Raw genomic sequence first — 18,274 nt, 5'->3', positions numbered from 1 at the left:
TAGCGTGGTGTGATAGGTCATGTAGCAAGTCTCAGAGGTTACAGAAGAGGATGAAGTTAATTGCTAAAGAATGTCTCACCTTCAACAGATGGAAACCTTTCTCCCTTAGAGTGAAGGGAAGAGCATATGGACTGGTGTGGCTATAAAAATGCTCAGCACAGGAGGCAGGATGTAGAAGAAGAGAGTTAGTCTGAATTTTCTTCTTAAAAGAGTCTGTTAGGGTAGACTGAGAGTCAGTTGAGCCGTTATTGGGTGAAGTTTTGGGGAGAGTGGCAGAGGTTTAAATATCCGGGGAAGTAAATTGTAGGGGAAGCTAAATAATGTTAGGATTGCTGATTGGGACTCGGAGCCCAGTTGAATTTGGAGCCATGTGTTTGTGGGTGCATGAGTGATGTGGTTTCCCCTGTGCTCTGCTCTCTGTGGTGAGATTCAAGGAGGGTCATGTTAGGCTGACACAGGATTTGTGAAGCACAGTGATGGAAGGACAAAGATATAAATGAATTGTGGAAGATTTGTAGTAGTACAGTTTTCTGTATAAAAATCTGAGGTTAATTGGGTTCATCTGTTGAAAATCTGTCTTCAATTTGATTCTGAATTAAAAGATGAAGGTTATCCTTTCAAAAATAAAGTGTGATGACCCACAGAGAAGAAATGCCATGGGCAAGATGTGAGCTGTGGTGAGAAACCGTGAGACCAGCATGACCCCGAGTGAGCGTTGTGATCCTGACATTATGTAATTGATTGGAGGACGTCAGGGAAATCATGGTGCTGGCCTGGCTTCACTTGCTTTGTAAAATGAAGGCGGCCCTTAGAGTTCCATACGATGTCTTTTTCCACCTTCAGAGTAAATGATGAAACTCACAGTTAAAAAATAAGCTGAAAATCATCCTAGTTTCTGATTTTTCCTACTTTGTTATGAGAATGGGGGACGGGAGACAGTGCTAATATAAAAAAGATTTTAATTTTTCTTGTTTAATTTTCCATGTGCTTTCCATAGCAACCTATCATTTGATTCATTTATAAAGGTTAAATAGGCTTTAACTATAAATACGCTATGTTTTTTTACCCAGATGAATAAAATATGCATATAAATATAGTATATGATAGCACTATTGTTCTCTAGATCTTCCCTAATTTACTTACAAAGTCATCCCCAAATTTTATATAGTAGAATAGAGTGTATGTGAATAAACAGTGATCTCTGATTATTCTTGGAGAATTATCTGTATTCCTGATCACCTGTGTATAGGATCTACTGCAATGCTATTCAGCAACTTCTTCAAAGTGGGCAACCCCCAAACTAAGGGAGCAATATGCCAGACCCCCTCGTTGGACAGTGAGCCATTCTCACCTTTTGCTCATTGCCTAGTGCAGGAGTCCTATGTGAAGGTGTGCAGTGGCATTCTGGGAATAGAGAACAGCAACGTCAAAGACCCTGAGGCAAGACCATGTTCATGAGTGTTCAAGAAACTCGAGGGAAGCCAGTGTAGTGGGAGCTAAGTGAGCAAATGAGACCGAAGTAGAAGATGAAGTCAGACTTTGGGTTCACTGACATTGATTGCAGTTCTAACACGATATTTCTTTAGCTCTTTATAGTTTCCAAAGAACTTTCATGTATAATTTTATATGATTTCTATAGCAACCTGTCATAAGAAGTTTGAAGTTAAAAAAAAATGCTAAGCAATACAGTTAGCAAGTATGGGAGCTTAGAATTTAACTGAAGTCTGCTGTTTACTGATACTTTTCATTAGACTGTACCTCAAAGATTAGTTAGTGGTTTTAAAGCATTAAAACTTAAAAAAAAAATCTGTTCCCTTACAGGGCTATATTTTTACAGAAATAGAATTACTGAATTTTGTGCTGGGATCCAGGAAGTATGAGATTACTATTCCCCTTTCCTGTAGTTAACTTTAGTAGATTTAAGAAAATTCTCTTTTGGCGTAACTTAGATGTTTTTCATAAAGTCAGTTACCTCTATTTACTGATTTTAATGAGTCTAAAATATTGTCATTCCTATCATAACGCATTTTGGAAATGTATTGTAGCTAACCCAAACCATATGAGGAAATTAATAAAAATCTCACAGGAAGCACTTTGGCTGAAAGAGTTCTCTGCGTGTTAATAGAGCTGTGCTGTGAATGTCTTTCAGCTGGAGATGGAGAAGCTGCAGCTACAAGCCCTTGAGCAGGAGCACAAGAAGCTGGCGTCCCGCCTGGAGGAAGAGCGGGGCAAGAACAAGCACGTGGTTCTGATGCTGGTCAAAGAGTGCAAGCAGCTCTCAGGCAAGGTCATAGAGGAGGCCCAGAAGCTGGAGGAAGTGATCGGCAAGCTGGACGAGGAGAAGAAGAAGAGCAGCACGTTAGAAGAGGAGCTCTCTGCCGAGAAGCGGAGGAGCACAGACATGGAGGCTCAGATGGAGAAGCAGCTCTCCGAGTTTGACACTGAGCGGGAGCAGCTTCGTGCCAAGCTGCACCGGGAGGAAGCCCACACCACTGACCTCAAGGAGGAAATAGACAAGATGAAGAAAATGATCGAGCAGCTGAAAAGGGGAACTGACAGCAAACCGAGCCTCTCGCTTCCCCGGAAGACAAAAGATAGGCGTTTGGTTTCTGTATCTGTAGGAACAGAAGGACCCATGACAATATCTGTTGCTTGCCAGACAGACCTGGTGATAGAAGGCACTGACCGTGTGAAGAAGTTACCTTTGACTGTGCCGGTAAAGCCTTCCACAGGGAGCCACGTAGTTTCTGCAAATGCAAAGGGGAATGTGTGCACTAGCGCCCCCTTGGTCAGACCAGGTATTGACAGGCAGGCTTCCCATGGTGACTTGATTGGCTCCTCTCTGCCCACTGTCCCACCTCCCAGTACAAACAGAATTGAGGAAAATGGACCCAGTACTGGCTCAACACCAGATTTAACAAGTAGCACACCCCCACTTCCCAGTAGTGCTGCCCCTCCCACCACTCAAGCCCCTGGCCCAGCTCCCCAGAGCCACACACCAGCCACGTCTGTGCACAGCATACATTCACCGTGTGCCAATGTGTCTCTGCATCCAGGTCCGAACCCGCGGATCCAGGCAGTCAGATTTAGATTCCAGGGCAATGCTAATGACCCAGACCAAAATGGAAATACTGCCCAAAGCCCTCCATCAAGAGATGTCTCTCCTACGAGTCGTGACAACCTAGTGGCCAAACAGCTGGCTCGGAATACTGTGACCCAGGCGCTGTCAAGATTTACAGGTCCTCAGGCGGGGGCACCCCCAAAGTCTGGAGTGCCCCCTGCAGGGGATGCTGGTACCTATCCTCCAGTGGGCCGGACCAGCGGAAAGACTCCCGGTGCAGCACGAGTTGACAGAGGAAACCCTCCTCCTATCCCTCCAAAAAAGCCAGGGCTCTCCCAAGCTCCTTCTCCACCCCACCCCCAACTCAAGGTTATCATGGATGGCAGCAGGGCCTCCAGTGCAGGGGCCAAAGTGGATAACAAAACTGTGGCTTCACCTCCTTCCAGTTTACCCCAAGGGAACAGGGTTATAAATGAGGAAAATCTCCCTAAATCATCCTCCCCTCAGCTGCCACCAAAACCATCCATAGATTTAACTGTGGCACCTGCAGGCTGTGCCGTTTCAGCCCTGGCCACGTCTCAGGTGGGTGCCTGGCCTGCTGAAACCCCTGGACTGAACCAACCTGCATGTTCAGAACGTCCCCTTGTCGTTCCCACCACCATTGCCTTTTGCTCTTCCATAAACCCTGTTAGTGCCTCATCCTGTAGAGCAGGTGCCTCAGACAGCCTCCTGGTAACAGCATCAGGTAAAGGGATTGTAATATTATACCCTTTCTAAGAATGTGGCCTGTCCTCTCACTTGCCTTAATTTCTATCACATTGCCTTGAAACTTTTTTTTGATACTTTTTAAATTATATTTTTTCTTTCCTCTTGCTCTCTCTATTTTTTAAGGCTCAAGGGTATGGTGATTCATCTTGCTATATGAATTGCGGTTTTATTACGCTAAGTGCTTTCTTTCCTTCCTTCCTTCTGTTCCTTCCTCCTTTTTTCCCTTCCTTCTTTCTCCCCCCAAAAAAGTAGTTTGGAGCACATTGAGACCACTAATTTAGAGGTGAAAGCATTTTCATGAGAAGGAGGACTATTCCTTCTCGTTAATTATTTATCTCACAAGTCTCAAAATTAGTGAGTCATCATCAGGCAGTCAGGGTTCAGTTTTACCCCTCTGAGATGACATAAAAACACTCCCTTCAAATAGGTATTAACACTACAGTCCAACTTGGATTATTAAATTGATTAGATTTGTTCTCTAATTAGTATGTTCTCAGTAATAATATCAGTTTGGTGTTAACATTTTTTAACCTTAAAACTTGAGAGTGTATGTTTACCAATCTCTGTGTTAAGTATAGTTTATTCCAGAAGTCATGTACTATTATTTAGAGCTGTCCTCTTTTACGCTGCACACAGGTGATTAGCAGGTGGCTTGTGTTAGAGCAGTGTCCATTGTGCATGTGCTTTATGAAGTCACAGTCTGGGACTCAAAGAAGTCGACGCAGATCTGACTTTTCCCCTTGTGCTATACAATAATAGAGGAGGCATTGTTTTTCTTTTCACTGACATGACTGGATTAGTTCTTCATGAGTATATGAGCCTCTAAGATACTATCCTGCTGTCAGGTTGAAACTGGAGTGGTCTCACCTACCACAGAGCTTAGTGGTTGGCAGAGACTGCTTCTTCCAATGAGAGGGACCTTTGAGAATTAAAAGAAGATTTAAGTAGTGCTTTTTTTTTTTTAATTTAGGGAGAAGAGTGCCAATAAGAAAAACAGGTAGTTGCAAATTATCAGGTAGTGAGATCAGTACACCAGGCTTTACTTTTCCAACTATAAACTGTACCCTTGAAATTAAGTTCCTTTGGAGGCTATCCTCATATTTCAGGGGCAGAATTGGACCCAGCAGGGGCGTTGATGTTAGTCAGATCTGTGCTGGAGTCTGGGCTCTGCTACTGACAACTGTGTTTTCTTGAACTGAGCGAGTTTTCTCATTGGAACTCATGCTACTAATGTGGGGAAGGTGACTATTAGGGGGATTTAATATAACAAGTGTGAAGAGCTTAGATCGGCATGAGTGATGAATAAACAGAGGTGATGTTACTGCTTCAGTAATATCATTGCTGAAAGCATTTTTTGAAAATTTGCTTTAGAAACAACTTCAGTATTACTTCGTGATGTCTTTATGATCATTCAGCATTCCATATATACATGGAATATACATACATATATATATATATATATATTAACCCAAGATTGTATTGCTGAGCTGGATAGCCTTCTCCTGGCCTGAAATGATGTTGGTCATTTCGCATAAGGTACACTCACCCTCAAAGGAGGGATTTTGCTGCCATTCAGGAGAATCAGAGTGAGCTGTATGATTGTCAGGCAGTCGCAAAACAGAAGTTCCAAAGCTGTTCAGAGCAGTGGAGTGTTATTGACATAAATGCACAAACTGTAAAACAGGAAACCTGTCCTGGGATGTATAAATTTTGTCAGTTTTTAAAAACTACGGAGCTGTCTTTGCTTTGTCACTTGATGCTTTGCCAGTAGTTGCTTTGGTCATGGCTGTGCTTCAGGGTTCAGCGGCAAGTGGCATTGGGTTTCAGTAGAAAAGTTTTAAAACCAGGATCTGCGATGGAGGAATTTAAGTTAACGTTTGAAGTCAAAGAATTCCTAGTCCATTATACATGGTAGGCAAAAGTAGGTTTATAGTTGTGAGTATGCAAAACAGAGTTAATTATTGTATTATTATTTATTAATTACTATGCTATTTTCTTTTTATTTTTTTTAAGCAAGAGAGAGAGACAGGAAGGGGAAGAGAGACAGAAAAGGTAGAGAGATGAGAAGCATCAACTTGTAGTTGTAGCACTTTATCTGTTCATTTGATTGGTTCTCATGTGAGCCTTCACTGGAGGGCTCCAACCCAGCCAGTGACTCCTTGTTCAGGCTAGCCCCCTTGGGTTCAAGCCAGCGACCTATGGGCTGAAACCAGTCATGACATGACATGGGGTCATGTCTATGATCCCATGGTCAAGCCCACGACTCCAAACTCAAGCTGGATGAACCTGCACTCAAGCTGGTGACCTTGGGGTTTCAAACTTGGGTCCTTAGCATCCCAGGTTGACACTCTATCCACTGCACCACCACAAGTTAGGCATGTGTTCTTTTCCTATTAGCAACTGTAAACCTACTTTTGCTCACTCCTGTATAGTCACCAGAATGGCCTGCGTATGGTACAACAAAATTTCAGATAAAAGGAGCCATCTGAAAATGCCCTTGACTTGTGCCTAGAGAGTTAAAGAATAAATAGTGGAACCAAAGAAGTAGCAGCCCCTGAAAATGCATGAAGCTGGTTCCTTCTTTTCTGTTCTCTGATTTTGTAATTTGCCCAAAGCATTTTTGGAACTGCAAGATTACCTTTGGTGGGATAACAGATTTCTATTCCATTTAAATAGGAAAGGTGGCTTATTAGTAGAAATGGAGGCAGAGGAGGTTGTTAGTCAGCAAGTGTTTACTGTGAATAGGTAGTGTATTCCGGGAATGGAAATTCATTATTATATAATGGGGGTGTCTAACTCCATTACATAATGATAGAGTTATGACCTACCTCCAGGGGGTAGGTCAGCCTAAATTTTCTAAATGAGATACAGGATTTGGACTCTGTTTTCCATTTAGATTGCCCTATTTTTGCCACCATGCCCATTGGAAATAGGAAGCACCAGACCTCCCTCTGTCCTGCTTCTTAACCCCTCTGTGCCTGGGTGAGTTTGTGCCTCTCTAGACTATGAGCTCATTGGAGGGTATTGCTCTCCTAAGCAGCCATTGATGCCATTGTGGTTGGTAAGAGCAAGGCCTGGGACAGAGCACGGCTGCTAAATGCTTGGCAGCTGTCTGTTCCAGTGTCCGTGGTGGAAATAGCACCAGACTGAGTGTAAGAGGCAAGGTTAGCCCGTTCCTGCCCCTTTCTAGGTATCACCCCAGGAGCAAATTCTCTCAGAGCCCTTTGCTTTTCCATCTAAAAATGAAAGCATTGAACCAAAAAGTAATAGTAGTTGTAAACCTAAAAGATTGTTGAATTTTCAAACAGAAGTTCACTACCCCTCCCTCCATGGAGAACCACTAGATCCCAGGATCTTTCCAACTCTAAAATTCTGTATTTCCATGTCAGCTTCTATCTATGATAAACAATTATGGTTGGTAAAGCACTGAGAAGGTCACAGTGACCAAGGATGCCATTTCAATGAATTATGTGGTGAATTACTCCAACTTGATTAACAATCATTTGTTATGGCCAAATGCTAAAACTTTAAATCACATTTTAAATTCTAAATAAATGACATTCTCTTGTTCCTCATGAACTTGTCAAGTGAATAAATTTAAATTGTTAGATGACTAGAAGCCTAAACCAGAAATCACTCAGGCAGCTGAGTTTCCATACCCTTGGACAGTTTTTTTTTTTTATTTTGTCTATTTTGTTTGATTTGATTTAATTTGGTTCAGACTTTTTTTTTCTTATGTAAACATACATTTTAAAAAGTATTCTCCACTATGATTGGCTTAAAGGCTAAATCAGAGTGCGAGATTGATCTGAGCTATGACATGAACCTTCTCCGCCCTCTGAAGCTGATGCCAGAAGCTGTTCGCCGCTCTTCCTTCTGCCACAGATGTTTTGTGTGTCCCTTCATTTCTGGGTGTTCTGTGAGCTGATGTTTGCACATGACATGCCAAGCTGAATGACCTCCTAACAGCGTCCAAGTAGCTGTATGACCACGGATCTGTTTTATCATTACTTAACCATTATTTAAAAAGTCAATGCAATGTTAGATTTTTCAATTGTTGGGAATTTCAAGTGAGTAATAAATGCTCATGGTAAAGTTTTATTTTTCTCTTCTAGTAGGATTTATTACAATAACTTCAGTAGTGCTAGAGAAAATGGGGAAAGATAGTGCAGATAAAAATTTTATTTAAACTTTAACAATACTTGGTATTTATAGATTGTTTTTCTTTGTAAATCATTTCTGAATTGATTCTTGAGAGACAGAAGGAGGTGGAGGAGGGAGAGAAGTAGTGATTGTGTTGTTCCATTTAGTTGTGCATTCATTAGTCATCTCCCGTATGTGCCCTGACCAGGGATAGAACCTGCAACCTTGCTGTTCTGGGACAACACTCTAACCACGGAGCTAGCCAGCAAGGGTCATAAATCATTTTTAAAATGAATTGTAAACCTCCAAAAAAATAAGAAAATTACTATATATTTTTCAGCAGTTTTGTACAACAGAACTATAACACTCTTGTGTGGTCTACAGATTGAGAAAATTTTTGAATAAAACATTCTATCTTTCAGATAGCGTTTCATTAAAAATAGGATTTCCCAGGAAATTATAGCCATAGTTCAATATTTCCATATAAAGCAGTTAAAATATTGTCCCCCAAAGCCTAGAATGGTATAGAAAAAAATGAAAACGGAAACCCAAAAGAATAGCAAACCATTTAATATATACCTGTTGATATTTGTAAAGGGTACTCAATAACCAAGAACCCGGCCCTGGCCAGTTGGCTCAGCGGTAGAGCATTGGCCCGGCATGTGGAAGTCCTGGGTTTGATTCCCAGTCAGGGCACACAGGAGAGGTGTCCATCTGCTTCTCCACCCTTCCCCTCTCCTTTCTCTCTATCTCTCTCTTTCCCTCCCACAGCCAGGGCTCCATTGGAGCAAAGTTGGCCTGGGCACTGAGGAAGGCTCCATGGCCTCCACCTCAGCACTAGAATGGCCCTGGTTGCAACAGAGCAACAACCTGGATGGGCAGAGCATAGCCCCCTCCCTGGTGGGCATGCCGGGTGGATCCCAGTCAGACGCATGTGAGAGTCTGTCTCTGCCTCCCTGCTTCTCACTTCAGAAAAATACAAAAAATAAAAATAAAAAATAACCAAGAACCCTTGGATGAAATAGAAGGAAATATAGAGGGAGAGAAAGGGGGAGGGAGGAAAGGGAGAAGAAGAGAGGGAAGCAAAAGACAAAGCCTGGGAAGGAAAGAAAGAAGGGCAGAGAGGAGAAAGCACGTGCGCCCCCACATCCTCCTGTCGTCCTGTCCCACAAAGACCGCAGTGCAGCGCCTTCATGTTGCCTTTGTGTTTGCTTTGTAAACAGTTTCACACCTTGATGTTCACAGTCTTTCTGTCTATCATCCATTTCTGACAAGTACTGATTTAATATTTGTGGGCTTGCTTTTTTGTTTATTTTTTTAAAAAAATACAAAAGGATAAATCGTAGCAGAGAGGAGCCTTCTTGTAAGTATAAAGTAAAAATCGAACTTTCGTAAGAAGAGCTAATGAATATCAGTGGAATATATCACACAGTTTAGATAAATATTTAATTTAATGAGCCTTGGAATTCTGTATGTCATTACAGTCTAATAGGGTAAAGCAATAAATTATTTATGGACCCAAATAGAGTATGAAGATATAATACCCAGCTTTTAATAGGCAGTTCTGATTTTATTTGTATAAAGTGCTTTGCTTATTACAAAAATTTTTTAAAATACTGAGAAATCCTTTGATATGTACTCTTTAAGATTAAAAGAATTTAGGGCCAATAATTAAGATTCAGTGATAAGAATTGAATATTACAGACATAGTAATGTAATAACCATATACCTAGAATGTTACCCTGATATCAATATGCATAGATGATAAAAGATCTATTATATGTCTTTACATGGAGTGTTACCAGATATATGTAGAGACTCGACCCTGAGGACTGACAACGTGCACATAAGCCTTATGTGCTCACCCACCTGGCTTGGAGGTGTTTGAGGCTCCAGACGGAAGAAACTAAAATGATATCTTTTGAAATTTAATCGTATTTAAGCATAAAACCCACAAAATACCTTTATGTCACATTAAATAAACATTTTTACTTTACTATTTTTACAGCTTTTTGATCAAGGAAGAATTCAGAAACTTTTCCATGCTATATGCAGCCGACTTCACACACTTAACAGATTCTCGTCTAAAGCTGCTAAATACTGATGAGAAATCTAACTATGATAACTCTTACGATTTTTGTTAAGTCTGTATGTACAGTGTCCTGTTTTGTTGGCTGATTAAAAATTCCTGGAACATGTTAAAAAGATGGCCAGATGAGGCAGTCGTCCAGATTGTGTCGGTTCCTTGTGCTGGTCTATTGTACATAGAACTGTGGGGGGGGGGGGGGGGCTTTCCATTAGCTGTTGATACTGAATAGTAGTTGACTCTCCATTACTTTTATTTTCAAATAAGGGAATTCAAGGAGTATAAGTAGATTCCTTGACAGTATTTGGTCCATCTGATTGGTTTATGTAAAATTACCTTGGAAACATTGTCAAAAAAGGAAAATCTCTATCTCTTACAATTATTTCTATCTTATCCATAAAGATATCAAGTCACTGCTTTAGACTGATATTGAAATCGAAAAAATCTATACATAATTTCAAAATTCAAGTTATTTTTAAGAGGAATTTAAACTTTAAAAATGAGACAGCCATCTTAGTTTCTTAAAAACCAATCCCTTCTTTAATCCTTATCTGTGTAAGTTTGGTGTCTAAAAATAATCCATCATCATGTATGTTAATTTAATTAGCAGATATAAGATCGAAATAACAGTCCAGATTTATGCTAAGTAAATATTAACAGATTGATAATGTTAGAAACCAAGTAATCCTCTAGAAGTACATGTTCATATGTCTGTGTGTATGTCATTCAGAAGAGAGCGGGTAATGTCTGCCACTTGTCCACGCTCCTACTCTCTAACTAGGGTCACTTTAACCCACAGGCTGGTCACCCTCCCTAACCCCTTTGCTAACGAGTGGTGGTCCTGCCCCCCTGGCTGGCAGGCCCACCCTTCTTCAGCAAGCTGCTGCCCAGGGAAATGTCACTTTATTATCATTGCTGCTTAATGAAGAAGGACTGGACATTAATTACTCCTGTGAAGATGGCCATTCTGCCTTGTATTCTGCTGCTAAGAATGGACATACAGGTAAAGATTGTGATGCTATTACCTCATTACACCCCCGCTTGCAAAAGGACGGATAGCCGCAAACACTTGTAACCACTGTCATGAGCAAAAGGTTCACTCTGGTTTCAGTTTCCCCTTACAAGTAGCAGTGGATAATTTTTTTTACATGATGTAAAGATTTTGTAAACATTTTTAAATATTCAAATTATACAGTTCTATGATAATGTAACTTTTCTTTTGGTGGCTAGCAAAAAGGAATTGTTTTATGCACAAGAAAATGTGTATGTAGAAATTTTTTTTTTATTTATTTATTTTTTTTTTGTATTTTTCTGAAGTTGGAAACAGGAAGGCAGTCAGACAGACTCCCGCATGCGCCCAACCGGGATCCACCTGGCACACCCACCAGGGGGCAATGCTCTGCCCATCTGGGGCGACACTCTGCCGCAACCAGAGCCATTCCAGCACCCGAGGCAGAGGCCACAGAGCTATCCTCAGTGCCTGGGCCAACCTTGCTCCAATGGAGCCTCGGCTGCGGGAGGGGAAGAGAGAGAAAGAGGAAGGAGAGGGGGAGGAGTGGAGAAGCAGATGGGCACCTCTCCTGTGTGCCCTGGCCGGGAATGGAACCTGGGACTCCCGCACGCCAGGCCAACGCTCTACCACTGAGCCAACTGGCCAGGGCCTGTATGTAGAAATTTTAAGTCTAGTAACTGTAAAGCAGTTTTTAGAAAGAAGCCTCCATCTGTGATTACTTTGGTCAAGACAAAATAGCCCTAATTTGTCTGTTAGAAATACCGATATGTGTGAAAGCCAAAACATCTGAACTTGAGCACATGCCAGAGAGGGAAAATTTTAGTAGTTACAAGAGGTCATGGGTCTGAAGTTCTGTAGTTGAAACAAATTATAGTTCTTTGGATTTTTGTAAAAAGCCAAGAAGTTGTACAGCTATAAATGAATATTGATGAAGTCTGGGAATTATCTTATTTTCTTACCATACCAATCCTGTAGTCAGGTAAACATAAGGTAGTGAAGAAAAAGATGATTTGACTGCAAATGCAAAGTCAAATAGCATTGCCTTTGGAAGCTATATGATTGTCAATTAATTCAGATAATGTGGCTTCTTAGAAGTCTCCAGAGCATTACTGTGTTCAGGTGGATTAAATGGAAGATTCTAATGAGCTAAGATGGTAGCTCATTAGTTTAAAAGTACATTGGAATTCTTTTTTACTTTAAAAGCACTATGGGAATTTTCTTTAATATGGAGAAATCAAATCTAGTAAATTACAAGAGGAACATGAGGTCCAGGTGCTGTTTACATCTGAGTCAGGTGATTTTCTGTGGGTTCACCTTGACCCTCATTCATGGAGTTAAGTGTAGGATGACCACCACACAAAAGCATTTTAAAGATTAAATAAAATATAAGATAAGAATTTTTCTCAATATAAAGAATGGTATTTCAAATTGGTAAATGGATTTGATTTTCTATCCACTGATGTTATTTTATGGGATAGCCTGGTAGAAAATCTGGTCGAGTGTTTTCTGACACATGACAGACAAATCTCTCAACTCATCAGCAGCTCTTCCCAAAGTGCTAAGAGAAAAAAACCATGTCTTAGGTGGTGAGTCTGGGGTATTACAGTCTTCAGGAGAAGGGGCTGCTTTCCCCATATATTGTCTGAAGTTTGACGTCCGCCTTGGTAGAACGTTCAGATGAACCATGCATGGCAGAGCTCTTTTGCATTTAGTGTCTGTCTACAGCTTGTAGAAATTTGACTCACCAAAACTCTAAAGTTGCTTTCTCTTAAAATCCATAGATTGTGTGAGTTTGCTGCTGAATGCAGAAGCCCGAGTCGATGCTGCTGATAAAAACGGCTTCACACCCTTGTGTGTTGCAGCTGCTCAGGGACATTTCAAGTAAGTGATGCTCTTGTTTGGATTTTCTTTATGAAAAGAGGTTCTTTCTAATTTTCACACATGTTTTAGTTTCAGCTGAATGTATACACTAGTGCTTGAAATCTATTGCCAGACAAGTTTACTAAATAATTTTGAGGATTTAAACCCAAACTAAGATCCTAAATTTGTTCTTCCTAATAATTCAAGAATTGTATACAAGGGAAGTGAAGAAGAGAAACATACTGTATTCAAACCCCATGAATGAATTTGATTCTGAAGATAATCTTTGTCTTTCTTTGAGAGAGAGAGAGAGAGACAGACAGGCACAGACAGACAGGAAGGGAGGGAGAAGAGAAATATCAACTAGCAGTTGCAGCACTTTAGATATTCATTGATTGCTTTCTCATATGTGCCTTGACCAGGGTTTGGGGAGGGGATCCAGCAGAGCCAGTAACCCCTTGCTCAAGCCAGCAACTTTGGGTTTCAAGCCATTGACCTTTGGGCTCAATCCAGTGAACATGGGGTCATGTCTATGATCCCACACTCAAGCTGGTGACCCCTCACTCAAGCTAGTGAGCCCGTTCAAGCAACATGAGCCTGTGCTTAAGCTGGGGACCTTGGGGTTTTAAACCTGGGTCCTCTCATCTCAGGCCAATGCTCTATCCACTGCACCACCGCCTGGTCAGGTAAGAGGATAATCTTTTGATAATACATGTATCAACATATATGTGGTAATAGAATGGACTGTGAGACTTTGTTCTTCACTATTTCCCACCACTCCAACACAAAGAAGCTTTGTCATTTATGATGGCATTAAAAGTAAAATGTAGAACTGTAGTATTCGTAACAAACGTAACTCCCTAGTAGCAATTTATTCAGTATTAAATATTAGTTATTTACCTTGTTTTATTTATTTATTTTTAATGAAGCAGAGCCTGACCAGGTGGTGGTGCAGTGGATAGTGCGTTGAACTGGGATGCAGAGGACCCATGTTCGAGACCCCAAGGTTGCCAGCTTGAGCGCAGGCTCATCTGGCTTGAGCAAAAAGCTCACCAGCTTGGACCCAAGGTCGCTGTCTCGAGCAAGGGGTTACTTGGTCTGATGAAGGCCCGTGGTCAAGGCACATACGAGAGGGCAATCAATGAACAACTAAGGTGTTGCAACAAAAAATTAATGGTTGATGCTTTTTATCTCTCTCCATTCCTGTCTGTCTGTCCCTATCTATCCCTCTCTCTGACTCTCTCTCTGTCTCTGTAAAAAAAAAAAAAAAAAAAAAAAAAAAAAAAAAAAAAAAAAAAAAAATTTTACATACTGAAAGTAATTAGAGCAGAAAACCAGAAGTACCTAACAATGAAAATGTATATAACTTTAGCAATGATTCCTTCAGTAGCTTTACTAAGACAGTTCACCATAGTAACATTTTGTTGTTGTTTTTTTAATTGAGTCATAGTTTACTAAAACAGAAGGTAGCTAAGTTTTTTTCTCTGCCTGTGCTGACGGGTCAGGTTGCAGGGATTGTGAACTATTTTCAACTTTTTATGTAACTCTCCTGATGAAATGTTCTTTAACAAATTTTGCAGTTCTTAAAATAGGTGTTTTAAGGTTTACACTAGTGTTATTAATTATAAATGGAAATTTTTTTGAGAGAAAGAGACAGAGACAAGAGAGGAGAGAGATGGGAAGCATCAACTCATGCTTGCAGCAATATTAGTTGTTCATCGGTTGCTTCTCCTATGTGCCTTGACTGGGGGGGCTCCAGCCGAGCCAGTGACCCCTTGCTCAAGCCAATGACTGTGGGCTCAAATGAGCAACCTTGGATCCAAGCCAACAATCTTTGGATTCAAGCCAGCGACCTTGGGATCATGTTGATGATCCCATGCTCAAGCTAGCCAGCTCACACTCAAGCTGGCAACCTCAGGGTTTCAAACCTGGGACCTCAGCATTCCAGGTCAACACCCTATTCACTGCGCCACCATCATCAGGCTAAATGGAAATTTCTGAAAATTCAAAATGCATCCTTAAAGTATACATTATTTACTTTTTTCTACATGTCATCGCCCTGAGTTATTATCGAGGACGATAGATTTTTCTGTTCCTTTTGCAAGTCCTGAGCCCTCCGGTAGGGGTTTCCTCTGGGCTGGTCTTTTACCTTTCCTGTCACCAGGCAGTCCGTTGGGCCCCTCACTTGCAGAGTGTAGTCATAGGAATAGAGACAGGGATAAGCATTACAAAAAAGAAAAACCGCTGGGGTTAGGGCTGATTAATTTAAATGTGTATGAGATACATACATGTATCAATATTTGTAACTTGTTTTTCAAATTTATATAAACCAAAGGTTGTCAAGGGAAGCCGTGATACATGGAACAGGCTGACAGCCGTCAGAGGGGAGGGGTCTTGGGGGGCTGGATGAAAGAAGATGAAGGGATTAAGCAAAAAATACATATGGATATAAATGTATAAACACATAGACACAGACAACTGGGTAGCGATAGCCAGAGGGAAAGGTGTAGGTGGGCGAAGGGAGAAAAATGGGGACCGAGAGACTTTGCCTGGAGCAAAGGGCACACGATGCAGTGTGCAGATGATGTTATGTTGAGTTGTACACTTGAAACCTGTATGGTGTTGTGAACCAACGTCACCCCAGTAAATTCAATAAAGACAGAAAACATGCACCTGAAGTTAAAAAAAAAAAAAAAAAAAAAAAGAGGATGTGAATTGCTTCTCAATCGGACTATGATTTAATCTTATTTTCTAAGTTAATATTCATCTAATTTTGTAAACTCAAGCCTTCGGTGGTTAGCTAGTTAGTAAGTGCCACTACGTCTTGAATTTACCTCATTTCTTTCCATCTTGGTTCAGGGCGGTGCGGCTGCTGGGCAGCGTCTTCTTCCTGGTTGCCAGCACCCTCCAGGAGCCGGAGGCCTCCCCTGCCTTCCCCTCGGGCAGCCCTTTCCCGGCTCCCCACCGCTTTTTATAGTGGAGGCCATGGTGCCCTGCTGTCTGCGCTATTTATAATTATTTTCTCCAGTGAAAAATCTCAGAATGACTCAGCAGCCTGACTTTTTTCAACGTTCAAACTATTTTGAGCCACAAATTATATATATATATATATATATATATATATATATATATATATATATATATATATATGGCAAGCACAGTTAAATCATTCATTCCAATAACTCCTACTATGTCAGAGACTCCACTTTTACAAGTTGGTGACAGAGAAGAGTCATAGACCAAGTTTTGGCACTTGATCAGGGTTGCTGTTTTCAATTTTCATGGGAGTAATTAAGTTTGTGATTCAAATGTGTCTTCTATCCTTGGTAAAAAGTAGTGTTCATATAATAAGACCCATACTAATTTATGATATATATTTGATGTCGATACAAATGCAGAATTATTTTCTCACTGTTATCTATATTTAATGTCTTGGTCAAGTGGCACTTCAGAAATCAAACCCAGCTTCTATATAATTAATCCTAATCTTGTGTTTAGGTGTGTAGAATTATTAATTGCATATGATGCCGACGTTAATCACGCTGCTGACGGGGGACAGACTCCTCTGTACCTGGCTTGTGAAAAGGGAAACAAAGAATGTATCAAACTCTTGTTGGAAGCTGGAGCGGACCGAAGTGTACAAACCAGAGTGAGTACCAGTTTTATGGGGGGTTTTGTTCTATAATTTGCAGTGTGTCTACAAATTCTACAGCTAGAAAAAGAAAATACGTTAAAGAAGAGGGTGCTCAGCTTTGCATTTGCTTTTGGAATATTGGAGGAGGGAGTGTCTGTCCTCTGAGTCCCTACTCAGTCTGTCAGCCCAGCCCGCCCTTTGCCTCTGCACCTCCGATTGTTTAGCTGTGAAACAGGAACATGAATACCTGCGTCCTGGCTTTTTTCAGAATTAAGGGAGATAATAGAGGTATAAATTTTATTCATTCAACAAATATTTCCTGAGGACCAGCTGTCCTAGGGACTAGAGAGACAGCAGCAACCAAAATAGTCCTTGCCCTCATCGATCTTATATTCCTTAATTGGGGGGAGGAAGCAATAAACAAGCAAGTGAAGAGACAGTAGTTGGATGTTAAGGAGATGTGGTACCCGGGGTGATTGTTTTTCAAGAATTGGCCAGAAAAGGCTTCAGTGAAGATGGGCAGTGGAGCCAAGGCCTGATGGAAGTGAGGGCATGGCCGCAAAGAGACGAGGAGAGCCGTGTGCCAGGCCTGAGGGACCGAAGTTCGGAGGCCTCTGGTACAAGTGTGGCGGCCCCCTCGGTGCACTGCAGGGAGGCGGGGCCGTGATGGCGACTCTGAATGAGACTGGATGGTTTTGAACAGAACATGGATGTGGATTAACTCATTTTTATAAGAATCACTCAGCTACAGGGATGAGAATAACTCGTAAGGGTCAGGGGTGCAGAACAGACACAAGGAGGCCGATCAGAAATCTGTTTTTAATCCGGAAGTAATGGTTTGGCTCAAGGTTGAGGGGCAGAGTGAAGATGGTCCAATTCGGGATGTTTCAGGGTGCACTGTGTATTTTACAAAGTCCTATAGAAATAACTGGTGGTGGCAATGACAGGAAGAGAAGAAAGTGTTGCACAGTGGCTGAGAGGTTGTGCTCTGAAGTCAGACCTTGTGTCTTGAAGCCTGCCCCCACAATAGTGTGACCTTGGGCAAGTCATCTAACTTCTCTGTTCCTTGGTTGATCACTCTATAAAATGAGGCTAAAATGGTAGCCATTGTTAGGGTATGAAATTAAACAAGCCTATCTGTGTAAGATGGTTGGTATTTAAGCCTGTCTCTGTGTACGGTGCCGGGAGTTGTCAGCAGTGAACGGGTGTTGGCTCTCATCCTGGTCATCAGCAGTGTTCTCGTCACTAGCAGGACTGAGCTGTGACGAGTACACGAAAGGGTGTTCTGTGCCGAGACTTGCCCTGCTCTGGAGGACCTTATTTGTGTTGACTTCCTCTGAGGAAGTATGTTTGTTATTGCTACGATTGTACAGCAGCTCACAGAATTCAGGGTCACTGTCTAATTTGCCTCAGAACTTGAAACACTATGTGGGCATCCACTGTAGAACCTAATATGCTGATGTAACTGTCGACTGCACCCCACGCAGTTCAGATATTGCCTGTGTAAGCTGCACAGCTGCATAGGAGCTGACAAATTTCTTGGGGAATACCTCTGGCTCAGCCGCACGGACGTGCATTTGAAATAAAAGTCCCAATTAACCCTCCGAAATTTGTCTTCATCAAGCTGCTGCGATACATGTGAAGATTGAGGAGTCAGCCCTGGGTACACTGACCTGTGTTTCTCAGCCAGAGAACATCCTAGGGCTGGAG

At 41.5% G+C, this 18,274-nt stretch overlaps 1 protein-coding gene across 3 annotated transcripts in view; it reads left to right on the top strand.

Annotated features, from left to right (window-relative positions):
* The window catches only part of CTTNBP2 (cortactin binding protein 2), a 165,822-nt gene that overhangs the window by 69,629 nt on the left and 77,919 nt on the right, over window positions 1–18,274 (top strand). For all 3 annotated transcript variants that reach the window (XM_066262172.1, XM_066262174.1, XM_066262175.1), the window contains exons 4-7: window positions 2,150–3,806; window positions 10,858–11,061; window positions 12,852–12,951; window positions 16,429–16,579. In XM_066262172.1, the coding sequence (XP_066118269.1) occupies window positions 2,150–3,806; window positions 10,858–11,061; window positions 12,852–12,951; window positions 16,429–16,579 (2,112 nt within the window). The remainder of the gene's footprint in view (window positions 1–2,149; window positions 3,807–10,857; window positions 11,062–12,851; window positions 12,952–16,428; window positions 16,580–18,274) is intronic.

Source organism: Saccopteryx bilineata, chromosome 2 (genome assembly GCF_036850765.1).
Source record: "Saccopteryx bilineata isolate mSacBil1 chromosome 2, mSacBil1_pri_phased_curated, whole genome shotgun sequence".
NCBI lineage: Eukaryota > Metazoa > Chordata > Mammalia > Chiroptera > Emballonuridae > Saccopteryx > Saccopteryx bilineata.
Note: the sequence above shows the minus strand (reverse complement) of the source record. Positions and strands in the feature narration are given on the sequence as shown.